The following is a 19,304-nucleotide window of genomic DNA, read 5'->3' as shown; positions in this document are numbered from 1 at the left end:
GAGTGCCTTGCCTGCTCATTTTAATCTCCAATGCTGATGGTCCAGACTCTGTTTACACTGGGTGGATTATATAAGACCTGGTATAGGATAGCTCGAAGTTACAAACATGAGTCTGACCAAACTGCGGGAGGCAGTGGAAGACAGGAGTGCCTGGCATGCTCTGGTCCATGAGTTCACGAAGAGTCGGATACGACTAAACGACTAAACAACAACAACAACAACATCATAGGATAGTACCCTGGTATAGGATAGTTGGACACAGGTGGCGCTGTGGTCTAAACCATGGAGCCTCTTGGGCTTGCTGATCGGAAGGTCGGCATTGCTCAGTCCCAGGTTCTGTCAACCTATCAGTTTGAAAGCACGCCAGTGCAAGTAGATAAATAGGTACTGCTGTGGTGGGAAGGTAAACGGTGTTCCCATGCGCTCTGGCGTCCGCCACGGTATCCCATTGTACCAGTAGCAGTTTAGTCATGCTGGCCACATGATCCGGAAAGCTGTCTGTGGACAAATGCCGGATCCCTTGGCCTGAAGCGAGATGAGCACCACACCTCATAGTTGCCTTTGACTGGACTTAACCATCCAGGGGCCCTTTACCTTTACATTTTTTAACTACTACCCACCTTCCTTAACATTTGGTATCCTCCAGACATTCTGGACTATAACTTCCCTGTTCAAACCTCAATTCAGCCACAAATTCATTGGATAGCTTTACCCCAACCCAGTGCTTTTCTTCTAGGAAAAAAAGGTGCCAGTGCTGTGTACCCTTGAGTACCCCCAGAAAAAAGCACCTCCCCAACCTAATATGGAAATACTGGTGGTGGGCTATCTTACAATTTGTATGAACCACTTGGAGCAATTTTTTTTGCAGCCAACACACAGCCGGCCCAGCCATTATGTGCATTGAGGCCAGCACCAGGGGCAGAGGAGCCAGCACTGGTTTTAACCAAGATGTCTCCAATTTCAGGTGAGATTTCATCGGAAACCAGCGAGATCTCACCTGAAATCAGTCCCAATGCTGGCGCCACTTTTTGAAGGTGGCAGATGCAGGGCGGTGCTTCCTGTTTGACCTCAAGCAGCGAAATGGGACACACTACCCCTGAGCTGCTATGGAGAAAATTCTGATAAGGAGCCAGAACATTTGACTGACAGCGGAGGCTTTGGGGTCTGGCCTACTGTCTCTTCAGGCCATGCTCTCTGAGAGGCCATGGTGCCATCACCAGCCACACTAATGGAACACTCCTGCAGGCCCCATGGCCTCCTCTGGCACTGGAACAGCTACACAACATTCCCAGGAAGGGGTCCTGGTGTTCTGGGACTCACAGCTGCTCTCTTGTAAGCACCCGGTATAGCAGAGTAAAAGCAGTACAGACAGAGTTGAGGAGGTATCTGGGTATACCTACTTTATTTCTACTAATTGCAGAATAAAGAACATAACAAACACGTATGAGAGGAGCAGCCCTTGTACAGACATCCTGTCTCGTCGCAATAGTACCAGAGACAGAAGTCACACAGACTGGCTTTCTTTCTTACGGAACAGAAGGTAAACACGAATCCGATGATCCTTGCAATGGGAGGAACGAAATGCCACAGCTGCCTTCGAAAAGCAGCATTTCCCCATTTGCTCTGATAACAGTTGACCTCCATTAAGAGGCAAGGGCAGCAACTGACTGAGGAAATGAGGAATTTCTGCTTTAGAAATAGAAACATGACTTGTTGCTGACAGGATGAGTTGATGGAACCACTGAGCCACCGTAATAATATAAAGGACAGGGTATTTTGTGTTATGGCCTCCTGGAGCACCCATATTTCTTTTCTACTTGTTACAGCTTCTCTCCATTATAGTCTCACCTTGCCACCCTCACTAAGGCAGGTACAGATTTTGTCCTTCCTCTGCAGACCCCTCCAATCTCAGTTGCGGTTAGAGCATTTTTATTTGCATCATTTCCTGGACTAGTATGTGCAAATAAGCAACATCTGTGTTTCCTTTCATGAGAACGGCAACAACTTCATAAAACATAAGCTAACCATTGTGAGTTTCTAGTTAATGACCGTAATCTGTGCTCGTTCTTTAGGGGAAATGCTGTTTTAAGAAAAAAAGACTCTAGCATTATGTAGGAGAAAAGCAATTATTGAGAAGAGGAAGAGGTGGGAATGTAAAAAAGTGAGGGGTTTCTGGGAGTTGATTTAGAATGAAATGAAAAAGATGTTAAAATATACATTTACAAAGAAACCAGAGAACTTTCTTCTAGGAATTACGGCGAATGAAATTAGAAGAAAAGATTGTAAACTTTTTCAATATGCAGCCACAGCAGCAAGAATTCTACTGGCCCAGAAATGGAAACAAGAGGAGTTACCTACAATAGAAGAATGGAGAATGAAGCTGATGGACTATGCAGAATTGGACATATTAACCGGAAAAATTAGATATCTCCAAGACCAAAAGTTCGAGGACTGGGGGAAATTTGTTGAATATCTGAAAAGAACATGTGATGTGCAAACAACACTGGTGGGGTTTCAAGAAGCACTGTAAAAACAGAGATATATTGTTAAAAACACAAACAGGAGTGGGAGGGAAGCTGAATGGCAATATATACAGAGAAATGCGTAAACTGAGAAGTAAATATGGATGATTCTCAGAGAATCCGAAGGAAGTCCAAAAAGCAACAAATTTGTGAAAATTTGTGAAAACTTGGTACAACTGTATTTTTTGTTTTTCATTGGAAAATAATAAAAATTATTTATAAAAAAAGAGAAGAGGAAGGAGAACCTCATGCTAAACTTTTGAGCTGCTTGGCGTGAGAAAAATGCGATATAAAAACGCGAATACGTTATTCATTTAAATCTGGTTTATTAAATTTGTATGCACCGCCCTTCATCCAAGGGTCGCCGAGGCGGCTTGCAACACCAAAAGCGCGTAGCATAATAGCGAACCTGACAATAACACACTGCGCAGCATTTTATTTCATTTATCCCATTCATTTAATAAACGGTCAGCTATTCAAAGTCTGAAGGGGAGGGAGGGGGGCCTCGTGACAATCCCGTGACAGCCGCTGAAGAGCCAATGAGAGCCGCCCTCGCCTTCACCCGCCTTCTCCTTGTCGTCGTCGACAAGACCAAGGACTGAAACGGAGGCGGCTTGGGCCCTGAGTTGCCTGTCACGCCGAAGCCCCTCCCCGAACCCGCTCCTCCGCCTCTCATTGGTCAGGATGCAAGTACGGGAAGGCGGGGCCAGAGGTAGGTGAAGGCGAAACGACTCGGCGAGCCGCTTCCACCCGATTGGACCAAAACCGCCCCTTACCCCGCTTCCTCCTTCCGGTCGACAAGAGGATGAGCCTTCGGCTGTACGGCACGGGCTGCTGCTTCCTCTTCCGCTTGTGTAGCATGACTGGTCACGAGCCGCCCTCCTCTTCCTCCTCCTCCGGGCTCCGGTAACGGCTTCTGGGGCCGGCGACAGGCGCGGGGAGGAAGGCCGAGACGCGACGTCGAGCGCCGCAGTGGGCCGGGGCAGCCCCAGGTGACGGCGCCGCACCGCGACCCTGCTCCCCGTCCCCTTTCCCCTCAGCCGCACCTCGCTTGCTGCAGGCTCCGGGGGGCGAGAGAGGTGAGGGGCGGGGGGCATGTGGGACCCCCCCACCTCCTCCTCCGAAAGCTCCGGCCTCGTCCCCCCCCCTTGAAGAAGCCTGGCGGCAGTCGAGTTGAGGAAATGGCGGGGCTTTTTAGGCACTTGGGGGGGTGGGGTGGGGGTCAGGGAAGGGCTTTGCAGGGCTGAGGTAGAGTAGAGAGGGTGAGCAGCAGGCGGCCTCGACGCCTGCCGTGCCGAAGGGCGAACCCGTCGCAGGGACACGCGCGCTATTCGTTACGTCTGCACGCGAAGCGGGGCGGACACGTGAGCCGCAGGCAGGTGGGTGCCCGGTGCCGCGTTCCGCGTGGCCCTCTACCCCCGCAACTCGAGTGACGGGAACGAGGCCGTCTCAGGAGTTTCGTCCCACCCCCGCCACCACCTGTATGCGGCTCCTTCCACAGCTCTCTCCGCCCATCTGTGGAAGAGATTCTTTGCAATTCTGAGCACAAGGGCTGCCTCCTCCTCGCCTAAGCCCAAATCCTTAGGATTTAATGTTTCAAATGGTGCATCCCCGAAAGATCCATTTCGGGCTATCAAGGGTGAGAGTGGGTTCTCAGTTACTGAGAGGATGTTGACTTTTCCTGGACTGATCTTTCAAAGCCCACACCCAGAGTTAGAGCAGCGAGAGTCTTCCAAGGTGTGAACGTTTCCAACATGATAGGCCACACTCAAGACCTTTGCTGCAACTGGAAATTTCGCTAAAATGGCTCTTTCAAGTGTGCTAATAATAAATAAGTATTAAAATTTATCAACAGGCAATGGCACTTTATGAGCTGCTTAAATTTGTCCGTGCTGTACCCGTAGTTAAAAAGAAGGTGACTATTCATGCATCAAAGACATTAGGCCAGCCTTGCAAATACGTTTGCAGAAATTATCATGCAGCCCACCTACATTTGGATGGCTTGAAATGCAAAACAGAAGAGCAAAATGCGCTTACTGACTGATTTCTAAAAACTTGTGTGGTCTGAGTGAATCATCGTTTATGAGATGCTCACTTCTTGTTTTAATGATTAACAACATAAAAATAGCATATGACAATGCAGAATTAACAACAGTTTCTGAAAGTGGTTTGAGATGAGACATAACGATAGTAAGAAACACTGAACAGAAGATGTACTTCATACATTTCAAAGAGGATATGAAACATATCTCTTGGGGGAAATGAGGGTTCAGCCTACTGAGTGGATCCAGTTGGCCACTCCTGCCTTAAAGTAGTGAATTTCCTCTCTCTCAGTGCCAAATTATTGCAGGTTGTCATTTATGTGAGACTAATATCCCAGTTGTCTCTTAATTCAGGACTTTGAGATTGCTTATGGAATGTCCACCTTTCCATGTAAAAGCCATAATGAAAAAGTAGGCGTTGATTGTTCAGTTGATCTCTGCAACTCAGGTTTCATGTCAGGCTGCCATATTAACGCCTTGTCTACATCTCTTCTTCATCACCTGCCCTTACTCTAGACAACTGCTTGTAGAATGTTCCTGGCTCACTGTTGCTGCCATGCTGTGCTGCTAGCCCTCATAACTACTGTGATGGCAAAGGACAATGAATGTGATCTACTTGGGGAGGAAGGCAGTGAATCCACAAAAGAAAAGAAGCTGCTGGAGAGGTTGACGCCAATTTTCGGCAGAAGGTACAGTGCCTGTGGCTGATTGACTTGTTGGGGTGGCTTCAGTGTAGCCAATGTCGGGAGCAATTGCTCAAGAGGGATTTTTGAGTCACTGCCCTTGGGGAATATCCAACCACCTTAGCTGCTTGTCAGGCTTGGCTAGTGTCAACAAGTGATTTTCATAAGAATTCTACTTGCTCATAGCGATTGCGTTCCTGTTGTGAAAAGATGGCTGCTGAAGGAGTTTATTCCACCCCCAATAAAATTAACAGCTCATTGGCAATATTCTGCTGTTCACGAGGCCTTGTGGACATCTGGTATAGATACTTAATGCCCTTACTGGGTAAGTCTCAGATATAATTTCCAGATGTTTTAGGACTACAACTCCCATCATCCCTGACCACTGGTCCTGTTAGCTAGGGATGATGGGAGCTGTAGTCCCAAAACATCTGGAGGGCCAAGTTTGGCCATGCCTGAAACAGCACCTCTGTTCTTGCACTACTTGAATACTTACCCCACCAATCCGCAATCCAAAATCTGCAAAAGGAAATATGCAGATATTTATTATTGATACCTGGGTGAGCAGGCTGGGAAGATTAGGCGTTAACTGAGCTTTTGGTCTCCAGCTACTTGGCGTGGCACCAATCCCAACTGGTTTGGGGAGAGTCACAGCTGTAATCCCTAAGGAGGACAAACCCTACTGACTAGATTTGAGGGGTTTCATGGTGTTGAGTCATTGGAACAGACTGGGGATGCTGCTGGTCTCTTGTCCACCCCATTGCATGGCACTTCCTTTGCTAACCAGAAGGTTATCTTGAGCATGGTGTTGGAGAATCCTTCCAGAGAGGTGCCACGTACCTTCAACACCCACTCCAATTCAGCCTCCAGTGAACTAGCTTGGGACCTCATGGCCACCTGGACAACCATAGATTTGTCCTGATCAATCAGTGATGCAACCCATGTGTCCAAACAAACATACTCTGGACCTGGTCTTTGCAACAGAGTGGGATAGCTTGGTTCAGTTGATTGTGGGGTTTGTAATGAGGCTGTCGTCCTGGATGGACCATTTCCTGATATGGTTTGGATTCCTTCTGATGGTATCATCCATAGGGATGGAGGGCCTATTGAGGTGGTCCACCCTGTAGACTAATAGACTCATAAAGGTTCCTGAATACTTTGGGGGGATTTTCCAGCTGAGATGGCTAGCACTCCTGTTGAGGCTCTACTCTTGCTGTAGAACAGCAAGATGCACTGGGCCATAAACACAGTTGCTTCAGGGGTCATCATTGCAACTGGTGAGGCAGCCCTGTTCAGGGAAGTTTTTAATATGTGACATTTAGTGTATCTTTCATCTTTGTTGGAAGCCGCCCAGAGTGGCTGGGGAAACCCAGCCAGGTGGGCGGGGTACAAATAATAAATTATTATTATTATTATATAGCATGCCAGGGTTCCCTGGTATACCAGGGAACTGCATGATTAAGCAGGAGCGACAATGGCTAGATTGTAAATAGTGCAAAACCCAATGCAACACTGACCAGATACAGGCAAGAATACTTGGTCATGTATACCACATGGCAGCGGTGACGGCAAATAAAGTGTGCCTCTCTGCCACCAGTGCCTCTTCAGTCCAGCAGGGCTGTTTCAAGTGGTGAATAAGCTGATTACATCTGCCCAACATAGGGTATCTTTGAAGTTCTGGGCACCAGTTACTATAGCAGTACCAGATAACCATCTAACTCAAGATTTGTTGGCTCAGTACAGAAGCTGGTAATAGGAGTTTGGCTGACTGACCCTTGCCCATCATGTCTTACACAGCTATCCAGAGGGGATTGGTGGAGTGGGCTCAAGGATTGATCAGTGCCATACTGCAGAAGGGGGATGTGCTGCCTGCCTTGAAGGACCAGAAGGATCCTTCAGAGGACCAGAAGTGTTACATTACAATTGCCTGTTCACAATCTTGGGCAAGATTCTTGAGAGGCTGGCGGCAAGCCACCTGCAGGCATTATTGGAGGAAGTAGATTAATCCGAACGGATTTCAAACTGGCTTCAGTCCCAGAGACGGAGCCTAAACTTCCTTGGCTGCCCTGCTAGATAATGTTTGTTGGGAGAGAGGCAGGAGTTGAGTTGATTCCTCTCAAACTTCCCACACCTCTTGATTCCTTTCACCATGGTATCTTTCTGGCCTGGCTCTGAGTATGGAAGGCACTGTGCTGCAGTGGTTCAGTTCATGCCAGCAAGACAGGATCCTGGAGGTGATTGGAAGTGGAAGGACTTTGTTCCATCCAGGGGAATTGACTTGTGGTGTTCTACAGAGCTTCATCTTAACACCCTTGTTGTTCAACATCTATATGAAGTTGCCAGGGACACGTAATGAGGTGTCATCAGTATGCCAATGATGCTCAGCTCTATCTCTTGTTATGTCAGAATTGGAAGAGGCCGTTCAGGTTCCTGACCAGCGCTTGCAAGTGGTAATAGGCTGAATGAAGACTCTTGAATTGAAACTGAATCAAGACAAGACAGTTTCTTGGAATGGGGGTGGGATGTCACACTGCCATGGAAAGGGGTTGCTCTTTGATCCAGCTCCGTCACTTGAGTCCCTGGCGACTTCAGAGCAAGGAGTGATTATTTCTAGCTCTGGCTGATTTGCAGAGAAGGCTTGGCACCTGTGATCCATGCTCTGGATCAACCGTATTGGGGAAAGCCTTCTTTGTGATTGCTACTAAACCCTGGAACTTGCTGCCCCCAGATGTGTATGCTTTGTGTCTACGTTATTTACATTTTGGTGACATGCACACATTTTCACTCAGGCATTTGGGGGATGGCTGGATGTGAGTTTCCTGTATCCGAAGCTGTATTGTTTTACTTAGATCAGTGTTTTCAGTTTTTGGATTTTAAATATAGTTGTATTTTAATTTGTATTCCCCATCCTGGGACTTCTTGTAAAAAGCAGGTAACAAATATTTTTTTAAAAAAAAAAGAAGGATAAACATGCTGATCTCCCTTTTTTTCATGCCTCAGGATTTGGGGTGTTTCTCATTCACTTTAGAGCAGAATTTGTAGAATGTGATTTATTTATTTTTAAGTTTGTGAAAACCTCTCCTAATGGAATTTGGAATGAAAGAGGGTTGGCTGGTATAGATGCTCCTTAATTTGAGTGGGAAGGACTATTGTTAGGATCCCTCCCAGCCCCACAAATGTGTGAGCAGCAATGTTTGTAAGGCTTCTCTCTGTGGCATCTCTCTCTGCAGTTTTGAAATTGAAGGTGAGAGTGAAGGTGAGAAATACACCTACAAGTTCCGGGTGTGTCGAAATGCTAGCAATAAGACCAATTCTGGCTTGGTGCAGATCAACAATAAGCAACAGACAACGGTGTTGGGACGAATCAACGAGACCCATCTTGCCAGTGGAAGTAAGATACATTTATCCTTCAACAACTCTTATCCATTGCTCTTCCAATACCACATATGCCTCACAGGGTGTCTTGGTTTTCTGTCTTGGCAGGTTCATGGATTTTACTGACCTATAAGGGGGGAGACCCCTATGGTAGCCACTGTGGGAAGGAGCCAAGAAAAGCCATAGTAATGATCACCTGCAACAAGAAGACACTAGCAGTGAGTAGCTACTGGAAAGGGTTATTAAAAAATAATAATTCCAGGGTATATTGGCCAATGGTTAGGAGTCACCCCTCATTACACTACCTCCAGTATTAATCACACTGAATAATTTAAGAGCTGAATTACATGCTTGAAAAATGAGATTTTTCAGCTTGGCAGGAATACCACGATGCTTGAACTTATATGTTGGTTGGAGGGGAAAGGCTGCTCACTTAGAAAATGAACACATTTTGGAGAAGGGTAAAAGGTAAAAGTAAAGGGACCCCTGACCATTAGGTCCAGTCGTGCCCGACTCTGGGGAGCCAGCGTACAGCTTCCAGGTCATGTGGCCAACATGACTAAGCCACTTCTGGTGAACCAGAGCAGTGCACGAAAACACCATTTACCTTCCCGCCGGAGAGGTACCTATTTATCTACTTGCACTTTGAGGTGCTTTTGAACTGCTAGGTTGGCAGGAGCAGGGACCGAGCAACAGGAGCTCACCCCATCACGGGGATTCGAACCGCCGACCTTCTGATCAGCAAGTCCTAGGCTCTGTGGTTTAACCCACAGCGCCACCCAAAGAAGGGTAGTCCAGAGCTATTGGGAGGGCTGGGAAGTTCCTGTTGGAAAGAAAAAGTCAAACACAGAGTCTCCTGCTAGCATTTTAAAGTACAGCCCAGGAGGCCTACAGCATATATTTATCTGAACATGTATCTTGCTCAGAAGTGGGAGGTGGCACTGTTAGATGGTTCTTGAAGAAGATGAAGGACACTGGCGAGCATAGTTCTCTGGGGAAGGACAGAACTTTGTCCCTGTATATATTTAAGGTGATAGATGTCTTTTATTGGGCTTCCATGAGTGTGCTATCTTCCCATAAACAGAGTGGTTTCACCATGGTGTCAGAAGAACGAGAAAAGATGGAGGAATGCTTCTACCTCTTTGAATTAGAGAGCAGCTTGGCCTGCCCTCCAGAAGACTCTCACTTAAGTATTGGCTCTATATTGCTCATTACGTAAGTTTGTCTAAAAGTTTTAATACTCCATCTTCGGTTTAGCAATTTCCAGGGTAGCTTACATGCATATTCTTTTTAAACATATAAAACGAGATTAAAAAAATGAAAATAACAGTTAAAACTGAGCAGCATCAGAGCAACTTGAGAGATTAAAGCCATTCTGATAATACAGTTAAATAGTGCCTGGTTTCAACAATAAGTTATTTACTTGGTGCCAGAAAGACATGAGATTTGGTACCAACAGCCTGGTGTATATGTGTACAATCTTAAGGCCTGTACTTTGGACTAGTTGAAATTTCAAATGTGTCCCCACATTCAGTGCATCATGGCAGTGTAAGTTGTATGCCACCAGTTCATGAATAGTGGCTGTTTCTTTTTGGGTGGGAAGGTGGGCACCAGACTTGGAACGTAGACGGCACTTCATGCCATAAAAAGGTACAGCTTCCGGGTCATGTGGCCAGCATGACTAAGCCGCTTCTGGCGAACCAGAGCAGTGCACAGAAATGCCGTTTACCTTCCTGCTGGAGCAGTACCTATTTATCTATTTGCACTTTGACGCTATAGATGCCACTTAAAGGCTAGATCCTAAAAGCATTCAAAGCTGCAAAGTGCAACCCCATCTAAAATAGGCTGGGAACTACTTCTCAAAACAGGCACACGCCCTACCAACAAGTAGCTTCAATTTCTCAGGACTTGGCGAGAAAGTATTCCAGATTTTCAGAGTATCTCACCTGGCAGTTCAGTACAGATTTTAAACAGAATTGGGGACAAAGCTTTGAAGAGTACAAGTGGTATCGGACATTAGTATTCCCAGTGCCGTCCTTGTCAACTGAGCATACAGGGTAGAAATGAAATAGTGGAACACATTGTCCTCCATTACAGAAGGGTACCATGGTGCTGTTCCCTACTTTCAGTGCCTTATTAGAAAGGGTCTAGAAAAGTAATCTTCTGAAAGTTTATCCACAAGACACTTTTCTGTAAATGCGATTCCACAGAATCAGGTTTTGTATTGAGCATAGGGGGAATGAAGTAAAGGTCTTTGGCCATGGAGAATGGAAGGTTTATTCCAAGGCAGTTGCTTTAAGACAAAAGAATACATATGTAGTTAGGGGCACTGTCTTCCTGGTAAATATTTAGTCAGGCATGCCAGTATGGCACGTGTTTATATCAGAGCTTTCCAAACTTTTCACGTTGGTGACACACTTTTTAGACATGCATCATTTCACGACACAGTAATTCAGTTTTACTCGCAAACCAGAGGTTAAACTAACCCCTTTCCAGCCCCGGGAGGAGTGCGGGGAGCATTTGTGGGATACACCCACACACTGCAACCGACACACTAACTTCTCAGGATGCACAGTCTAGAAAGCTCTGGTTTATATTATACATATGACAAATGCCCTGGGCCTTGCAATTTCATAGATGCACAGGAGAGCCTAAACTACTGCTCACTGTTTAGACACGAATTATAAGAACTTCTGATTGGGCTTCAGCAAATCTCACAAGATCTTGGAAGATTTGGATGTTACAAACGGATACAGTGGTACCTCGGGTTGCGAACTTAATTCATTCCGGGGGTCCGTTCTTAACCTGAGGCGCGCTTTCACTAATGGGGCCTTCTGCTACCGCCGCGCTGCCAGCGCACGATTTCCGTTCCCATCCTGGGGCAAAGTTCGCAGTGCGGAGCAACTACTTCCAGGTTAAGCCTAAAGTTGCGCACATTGGGCTCTCCTCTGGTTGCTCAAAATTAGAATTTGACTAGCTGCTTTAGGAGTAACACATATTACACCATAAAGGTTGGAATCTCCTATGCCAGTCAGCCTCATTATAAGTTCTTAAGCGGTTTGTAAGAGAACATCAACATGTTCTGAGTTTTATTAGAAATCATAGCTTTTGCCTTCCTGGTTTGTTTGTATTTTGACATTCTCTTTCAGGCTTGCTCCATTGGTTGCAGTGTACCTCATTGGGGGATTTCTTTACCAGCGTCTGTTGGTGGGAGCAAAAGGCATGGAGCAGTTCCCCCACTTGGCCTTCTGGCAAGATCTGGGCAACCTAGTGGCAGTAAGTAGCAAAACAGACAAATCCGTACAGCAGCAAGGGGCAACCTGTGATTCTTCCAGAGTTTGCATCTGATATCATGCGCACAAGCTGCGTCTACCTGTGCCACAGGAAAGGTATACAATGGTACCTTGGATTAAGTACTTAATTCGTTCTGGAGGTCCGTACTTAACCTGAAACTGTTCTTAACCTGAAGCACCACTTTAGCTAATGGGGCCTCCCACTACCACCGGAGCACGATTTCTGTTCTCATCCTGAAGCAAAGCTCTTAACCCGAGGTACTATTTCTGGGGTAGCGGAGTCTGTAACCTGAAGCGTATGTAACCCGAGGTGCCACTGTATGTGCATTCAGGCATTTTGATGAATCTTGTTTTAACATCTTGTTTTAAGCAGGCCTGGGTAACCTCCAACCTGTGGACCAATCATAGCCCACAAAGCCATTTTCCTCATGACATCAGCTGATATGTGGGAGGATGGGATTGAATCCTGACAAACCCCATCCTGATTCAGGAGCTGGTTTGCATCAGAATCTCGCTAAAACGAAGGACTTTCAAACAGCCCTGTGCTGTTCTTTGAAGTCCTGACAATTTGGGCTTCAAAGCACAGCATCACCTGACACCATAGTGATGCCCACCTGTCGTATTCAGCCCTGCAAGGGAGGGAGATAAAAATGGCCCCTAGATAGAAAATGTGCCTCCACCCCCATGTAAAGAAGCCGCAGTGAAGCTTGGGGACCCAGCTCGTTACAATTTTTTAAGTGCCATTTAGTATGATGTCTAATGCCAGACTGTGATTAATCTCTACTAATATTTGTTGATAAAAGCCACTCTCAGAGCAATGGTTTGAAATTGCATTGTGTCAACTAATAATTTGAGATTACCCAGTTTGCATTCGGACAAAGTGCAAAATCAGATGGAAGCAGAGCCTTTCAATTCCTTGCAGCTGCACTGAACGAGAGGGAGTGCATGAATTGAAAGTTTGTTCTGCCTAAATAAACAGATTTATTGCGTTGTCCAAATATAGCTATTGTTTTTGTTGGAGATTGCAGCTAATAAAATTCCTGTCAACGGGCTTCCCTTTAGAGTTGGCTTGTTTCCTTGTGGGAACTTCTGAGCTGACACTCTCATGCTAAGCTTTTACTTACTAGTTGCCTATGCAAAGCCTTTGATGTGCTTTATGTATGGCAGTTGTGCTTATTTGGCTGTCATGTCTTTCTATAGTCCCTTCAGCATTGAAGTCCTCAAATCATGCTAAGAGGTGGAATCTGGATGGAGACAGGAGTTAATACTGCAATCACTATTTGTGGCCTGGCATTTGTACATTAACCTGTGTGTGCTTACAGGATGGCTGTGATTTTGTGTGCCGGTCGAAACCGAGGAATGTACCAGCTGCGTATCGTGGTGTTGGTGATGACCAACTAGGGGAAGAGTCTGAAGAGCGAGATGACCATTTGCTACCAATGTGATCTTTTCTTTCTTTTCCTTCCCTGTTTGTTCACATAAGCGGGTGTCACCTGGTCGCTTCCCCCTCATCTTTCTTGTGATCACCCCTTAAGCTGCTTGCTTTCTACCATGGCTGCCCCGTTTTTCCTCTCCTGCTATGAATGAGTACTGGGACTGGGGCTTCGGGCTTTTCTGAATGTAAATCTGTGGTAACAAAACTTTGAAATAGGGGGACTGGACAGAGCCCTGAAGGGCAAATGCTTCTCTAGATTGCCTGCTGAGGCTGATTTTTCTCAGCTTATGAAGAAGTGTTTGTAGGTTTGGAGTGGAGCAGCAAGGGGAACTTCAGTATGTGAAGTTAAAGGGAAGAACCTGAAGGGTATGGGGGTGGGTAGAGTGGCTGGGATTGAGTGCTTTTACATATTTTGTATGGGCTTTATTCTACAAAACACTGGATTTCTATTTTCAATTATTCATTTGTACATTTTTCTTGAAAGGTGAGGGAGCTTTCCTTGCATTTTCAGATTCACCCTTTTAAGATGCAGTAGACGGACAGTCTGGAGACTCTTCCATCTTAAAGTATGAATTAAAAGTAGATTTGAGGTCTTTTTTTCCAGTTGCTGGTACATGATGATGGCAATAATATGTATATTTTGCTATATGGCCTGAATTGAAATAGAGGCAAAGAGGAAAGAAAGTTTCTCAAAACAGCAGGTGCACCTGAGTGCAGTCCCTGCATTATCACCCCTTTAACTGCTTTACGAGAAAGAGGAATTATCGAGCTTTAGTTGTTTATGTGGTTATGGCGGAGGTTGAAAAATATAAGGAAGACCAGTCCTCTTAGTAGTTCAACAGGGGAATAAGGAATGAAAGTCTGTCTGGGTGGTTAGTCAAAATCTTAGCCACAAAAACCTATGGAATAAACTTATATCCTTCCAGACTAGTGCAAACATCACTGCTGGTCTGTTCTCAGTCGGGATGTTAATCTAAGTTGCACCTTCATCTATTTCCTGGAGGGATTGGGACATGATAGGTCTGTTGCTTTAAGAGATTGCTTTCTCTATTGGTGCATGCTATGCTATCACCTACTGAAGAGATCAGAGCTGCAGCTCAAAAATATTCCTTACTTTTGAAGATAAGCCATTTACAGTTCAAAGTCTCCTGAATTCACTAGTAACACCAGCTATCTCTTGTGAGGAATAATATATTTACTTTGTAGGGAGAGCTGGTGGTTCAAACTGGGCAGCGATCTGTGGGGTACACAGCAGGGCAGAATCTCTCCTTTTCTGACTCAAGAGCAATGATCAGCTCTCCTGCTGGAAAGAAATTAGATAAACAAAGCTGCATCAAGTGTCTCAAGTTCCCTCCAACAGGGATAAGGTCACTGCAATGGTCACTTTTTCATGGTGGTGTTTAAAATAACTTTGTACAAAGACACAACTTTAAAATTAAAATGGCTTGAAGCCCTGAACTGTGTGTTTGTGTGTTAATCATAGACTGCAGCTAGGATCATGCTGATGGGAGTTGGAATTTAACAACACGGAAGGGCTGGAGGTTCCCCCCTCTTAAGTCAAAGAAAGCTGCAGCAAATTAACCTCGTTAAATACTACTTTCCTGTTCTTCCTGCTCTCCCAGCCACACAAGGAGAGGGAACATAGCTCAGTAATCAAACACAGAACTTGGCTGGAGAGTGCTTAAACTTCAGTTACCTGTACCTGCTTAGATTCAAGGACTGGGAATATCAACTACTGTATTGGCCTGAATATAAGCCGCACCCGCAAATAAGCTGCACTTTTAAAATTGATGGGGGGGAGGAAAAATGACAATACCAAGGCTGCTTCCTTGGCTGGGGAGGGCACCATTTTGCTGACAGTGTACGGTCTTGAATAAAAGCAGCACTTTTAGCTTTTCACTGTCTGAATTTTTTTTTGAGGGGGGGGGGAGTGCGGCTTATATGCAGGCCAATGCTGTGCTTCACATAAACATGCTGTCAAAGGCCGCCTCAGCCACACCTTTTTGCTTAGTGCTATAGCATTATTTAAGCTATTCTTTTAGTTAAGAAGTATGAACCAGCACACACAATGAGATGGCTGCTGCTTCCCCCACCCTTCCTATAATAGCTATTATAATCTCTTCAATTCACACTAAAATGGTGATCACTTTTAACTGATGGCAGAGGAAATCCGAGCACATTTGACTCTCCAGAGTACTCGAGAGATTCTATACTCCTTGTGGTTAAAAGCTCTCATTTGTTAGCAGTATTAAACTTTGTGTTCAGATTTGGGTCAGTTTAGAAAACATGCACTTGGCCGTATTGGGACCCCTAGTTAAGACCACCAAGCCACACACACCAGCCTGGATCTGACATCACGGAGTCTTAAAACCCAAGCACAGTACTTTACAAGACCCAACAATCAGCTGCCCATCAGTGCTTTTCAGGTTGATTTCAAACCTTGTGGGCAAAAACTGCTTGCTTGATGTCACTGACATCAAAGAACAGGTGGACAATCTATGTCAAACTTGAGGCCCGAGGTGGGGAAGATAGTCTGGTGCTATGGAAGGAAATTTGATTGAGCCAACAGCCCAGAAAGCTAAGGCATGAATCTCAGCTGGTAGGCATGAAGTAATACTGCCAAAACACTGGTTCCCTCTAGTGGGCCTTTTGAGTTGTGAAAATACTACATACCCTAACATTCAAAAAGTTTTAAAATGACATTTTGGCAGATAGAACTTATTAAACACTATTTCTACTGAGCAGAAGTAAATATGCTTAAGCTGAGCTTTATGCTAAGATATTAAGCACACTTAGGTTTGCAACAGAAATGAGTAAACTATAGAAATATATGGAAATCTCTACAAATGATTGCAAGGTAGGTTTAATTGTTTTAAACTACTATACTCCAAGAAATATTGCTAAATCTTGTTCAGTGTTCCAGAACTGTAGCAGAGGACATACAGTTTCAATCTCAGATTTGAAGTTAACACAGTTAACAAATTTCAGCATCCTTAACTGCAATCTACAGTGACAAGTATCACACCTAGCTTTATAAGTACAAGTAAAGCTTTCTCCATAGCTCCCCTGCTCAGTACATGTCCCCCTCCTCAAATTACACTGCTTTAAAAAACTGTTAAAAACAGTTGTTGGAAAAAGGAATGGAAAAACACATCCTTGACCAAAAGCCATGGCTATCATCCAGCAGATACTGTAAACTGCCCTAAACCTATTACTGGAAGAGTCATACTTCAAAAGGGGTAATGATTAGTACTAGATATCACCACTGGTTGGAACAAGCTTGAAATATGCAAGCACAGAACAGTGGAAACACCTGCCCTAGTATAAACTCTCAGACACAACATAAAATTTGAAAGGTACAGACTTTGAGACAGACATACAGGTTACATCAAAACTAAGATTTTGAACATGCTCTGTATGAATTGTAACAAATCCCTTTTGTAGCTAAAAGCAAAGCTGTACCCTACTTTTGAATGATTTAACATGAACAGCAACAAAGCTTGCCTTCATTTAAACCTGCCATACATCTCTCCAAGTGAAACTATTGCACTGGTGTGTATCAGGAAAGTCGGGGAGAGAAAAAAAAATCAGGCCACGAGAGGACCGGCAACTTAATTTTTGAAGCATTCTTTTTACTGAAGAGAATATTTGTATAATAAACAAAAATAAACAGGCTTCTGACAGGAGATACAAACCTGCTAGAAGAAGCTTTGTCCCATATGCTCTCGGGGAGGGCAAGATACAAAACTAGTAAAAGAAAAAAATTCAAAAGCAAGATAGAAACAAATGGTGCTTCAGTACAATTGGATTCTCCTTTGGATATTGAATGGCATCTTCCAACTCCACAAGACATGTAGAATTAAAGTTTTTTCTTTAAAAAAAATCCCTCGATATCATAGAAGTGCTCATGTTGTCTTGGCAAGGGTCCTATTTAGGCATGAACAAGCTCCAATCCTTAAGTGATCCAGAACACTTTCCAGTGTTCTGTATGGGGTCAGTTTGCTACTTACTTCCATGTGACGCTATGAACTGGGAAAGGCATCATTTAAAGGACCTTCCAACTTCCCCTCCCACCCTCATCAAAAGAACCCATTCCCAAACTTCAGCACTAACTGGTTCTCTGGAAAAATGAATCTGTGTAGGAGGGGGAAAGACCGCATGGGAAGGAAAATGAGAAAACAAAAGCAACTCTAATTCTGAGAAGAGGAAGGGTCCTTCTCAGCCCTTCCTCTGAGAAGCCTCACCAGAGAGCTCTCATCATCCTTGCTGTATTGCCACCAGAACGATTCAGAGGCTAATTTTCAGGCAACATGAGATACTCCTGAAGAGGTGTTTCAAGGCCTCCTGGGGAGATATACTTCCTCCATGTAGCACCAAGACTGGCTTTTAAGAGAGGTCAGTTTCCCTCCATTCAGTGTTGAGAGCTTGAAATGGTCCCAGCGCGAAGAGGCGGAGAACTCTGGCTTCTTGCGTTACTAGGTCTCTTTGAGGATATTGATCTTGGCACAGATCTTGAGGGCAGGACCCAGCTTGATATTCATGGCACTCATGAGGTGCTCTTCCTTCAGTAGGAGCAAAGCCTGACCGTCAATCTCCTGTGACCGAAACTCCTCCGCAATCTCCTGGCAGCCTATAGGATTCAAGAAGCAAACAAAACAAAACACCTTGTGAGGTGTCAAAGAGCCAAGCAGTTGATGTCATTTTGAAGAACAGGGTGTTTGTATCAAATCCCTTATCAATCTTAATAATTCTCACCGGTCTGAGGTGAGTGAGTGAAAGAATAAAGGCTTGCTGAAGGAAAGCTGGCTGAAATGGAATTTCCTAGGCTACAGCTCACATTTTCAGTGATTATGCTGTTAACATACAGATAAGTCATCTATCGTCATGACCTTCATAATTCCTGGAGAACACAGAAAGGTGTTCATGGTACAGTGGTACCCTGGAAGTCGAATGGAATCTGTTTGGGAAGGGCATTTCACTTCCAAAACATTCAGAAACCAAAACGCGGCTTCTGATTGGCTGCAGGAAGCTCCTGCAGCCAATTGGAAGCCTCACAGGACATTTGGCTTCCGAAAATTGTTCAAAAACTGGAACACTCGCTTCGGAGTTTCGATCGTTCAGGAGCTAAGGTCTTCGGGATCCAAGGTATGACTGTATATTACCGTTCCACAGACTGAAACCTCAGTTATACCCAAGCAACTTGTCGTCTAATCTCACTCCTCTTCTGGTGGTGTCAGACTCACCTTGCAGAGATGCAATGAACTCATACACTTCCTCTACACTCCAGCGGCTGGGGTTGCTGGAGAGGAAGACCGGGTTGATGCCATGGAGGTCAGGGGTAGGCTGAGACATGTTGGAGCTGGCAAGGTCTCGCTCTCCATGACTAGCCCTCACTGAAAGGGGTCCAGGAGATGTTGGGGACAATGCTTCATCATAACTGGAGTTATCAGATCCTCTACTAGAGTCTTCTTGGCCCTGAAAGATGCAAGCACCAGAAATAAAACAAGAGGGGGAAATCCTTAGGTTGGGGGTAGTCATTGAAAAAACGTAAGATGATGCACAAGACCTGGGTTCCTACACAGTCCCTTTACTGTTTTAGTTGTTGCCTAGCAAGTATCTTGGGAGCAGTTGCACTGCAATTAGACTGTCAGAGAAACAGTGACTGCATGACTGGACACTCTTAATTGATCAAGGTAATGAACATGGGGAGAAGCCATCAAGTACATACTGGGCCCAAGCTACTAAATATTCTAGAGCTCAATACCTGTTAACTGTTAGCTTCATCTCACAGATTGAAGATGTACATACTCTGGTACACTGAACAAGATTTGGTAATACCATTTACCTGGCTTGGTGCTCTTCTGTCCCTCCTTTTTCATAAGGATGGCATGTCCATTGTGTCTTGTTTCTAATTAGACATCTTTGAGAGTATCCAGATAGTATTATCACCAGGG

General features: G+C 45.0%; 2 protein-coding genes across 8 annotated transcripts in view; one reads left to right on the top strand and one right to left on the bottom strand.

The window, feature by feature from the left end:
• Positions 1 to 3,336: 3,336 nt before the first annotated feature.
• M6PR (mannose-6-phosphate receptor, cation dependent) lies at positions 3,337 to 13,419 on the top strand. 2 transcript variants are annotated; one of them, XM_081894771.1, is made up of 7 exons: positions 3,337 to 3,514; positions 5,081 to 5,253; positions 8,478 to 8,638; positions 8,731 to 8,840; positions 9,707 to 9,837; positions 11,772 to 11,898; positions 13,238 to 13,419. In XM_081894771.1, the coding sequence occupies exons 2-7, from the start codon at positions 5,096 to 5,098 to the stop codon at positions 13,358 to 13,360; spliced, it is 810 nt and encodes a 269-aa protein (XP_081750897.1). In that variant the 5' UTR covers positions 3,337 to 3,514; positions 5,081 to 5,095; the 3' UTR covers positions 13,361 to 13,419. The 2 variants fall into 2 exon arrangements, with proteins under 2 accessions (XP_081750897.1, XP_081750898.1); XM_081894772.1 differs by lacking the exon at positions 3,337 to 3,514 and adding an exon at positions 3,582 to 3,601.
• Positions 13,420 to 16,197: 2,778 nt separating this feature from the next.
• Positions 16,198 to 19,304, bottom strand: part of PHC1 (polyhomeotic homolog 1) — a 29,989-nt gene continuing 26,882 nt past the window's right edge. For all 6 annotated transcript variants that reach the window (XM_081893904.1, XM_081893906.1, XM_081893903.1 and 3 more), the window contains 2 exons: positions 18,594 to 18,825; positions 16,198 to 17,980 (listed from right to left, as the gene is read on the bottom strand). In XM_081893904.1, the coding sequence (XP_081750030.1) occupies positions 17,826 to 17,980; positions 18,594 to 18,825 (387 nt within the window). In that variant the 3' untranslated portion in view covers positions 16,198 to 17,825. The remainder of the gene's footprint in view (positions 17,981 to 18,593; positions 18,826 to 19,304) is intronic.

This window comes from Podarcis melisellensis, assembly GCF_964234715.1.
Source record: "Podarcis melisellensis genome assembly, chromosome: 17".
In the NCBI taxonomy this organism is placed as follows: Eukaryota; Metazoa; Chordata; class Lepidosauria; order Squamata; family Lacertidae; genus Podarcis; species Podarcis melisellensis.
Note: the sequence above shows the minus strand (reverse complement) of the source record. Positions and strands in the feature narration are given on the sequence as shown.

What these genes read in the sequence shown, in the direction of transcription:
- M6PR (XM_081894771.1), top strand. Translation starts at nt 5,096, where the DNA reads ATGTTCCTGGCTCACTGTTGCTGCCATGCTGTGCTGCTAGCCCTCATA. An exon ending in GACCCATCTTGCCAGTGGAA is followed by an intron (nt 8,639 to 8,730) that starts GTAAGATACATT and finishes CTGTCTTGGCAG; the next exon opens with GTTCATGGATTTTACTGACC. An exon ending in ATCTGGGCAACCTAGTGGCA is followed by an intron (nt 11,899 to 13,237) that starts GTAAGTAGCAAA and finishes GTGTGCTTACAG; the next exon opens with GATGGCTGTGATTTTGTGTG.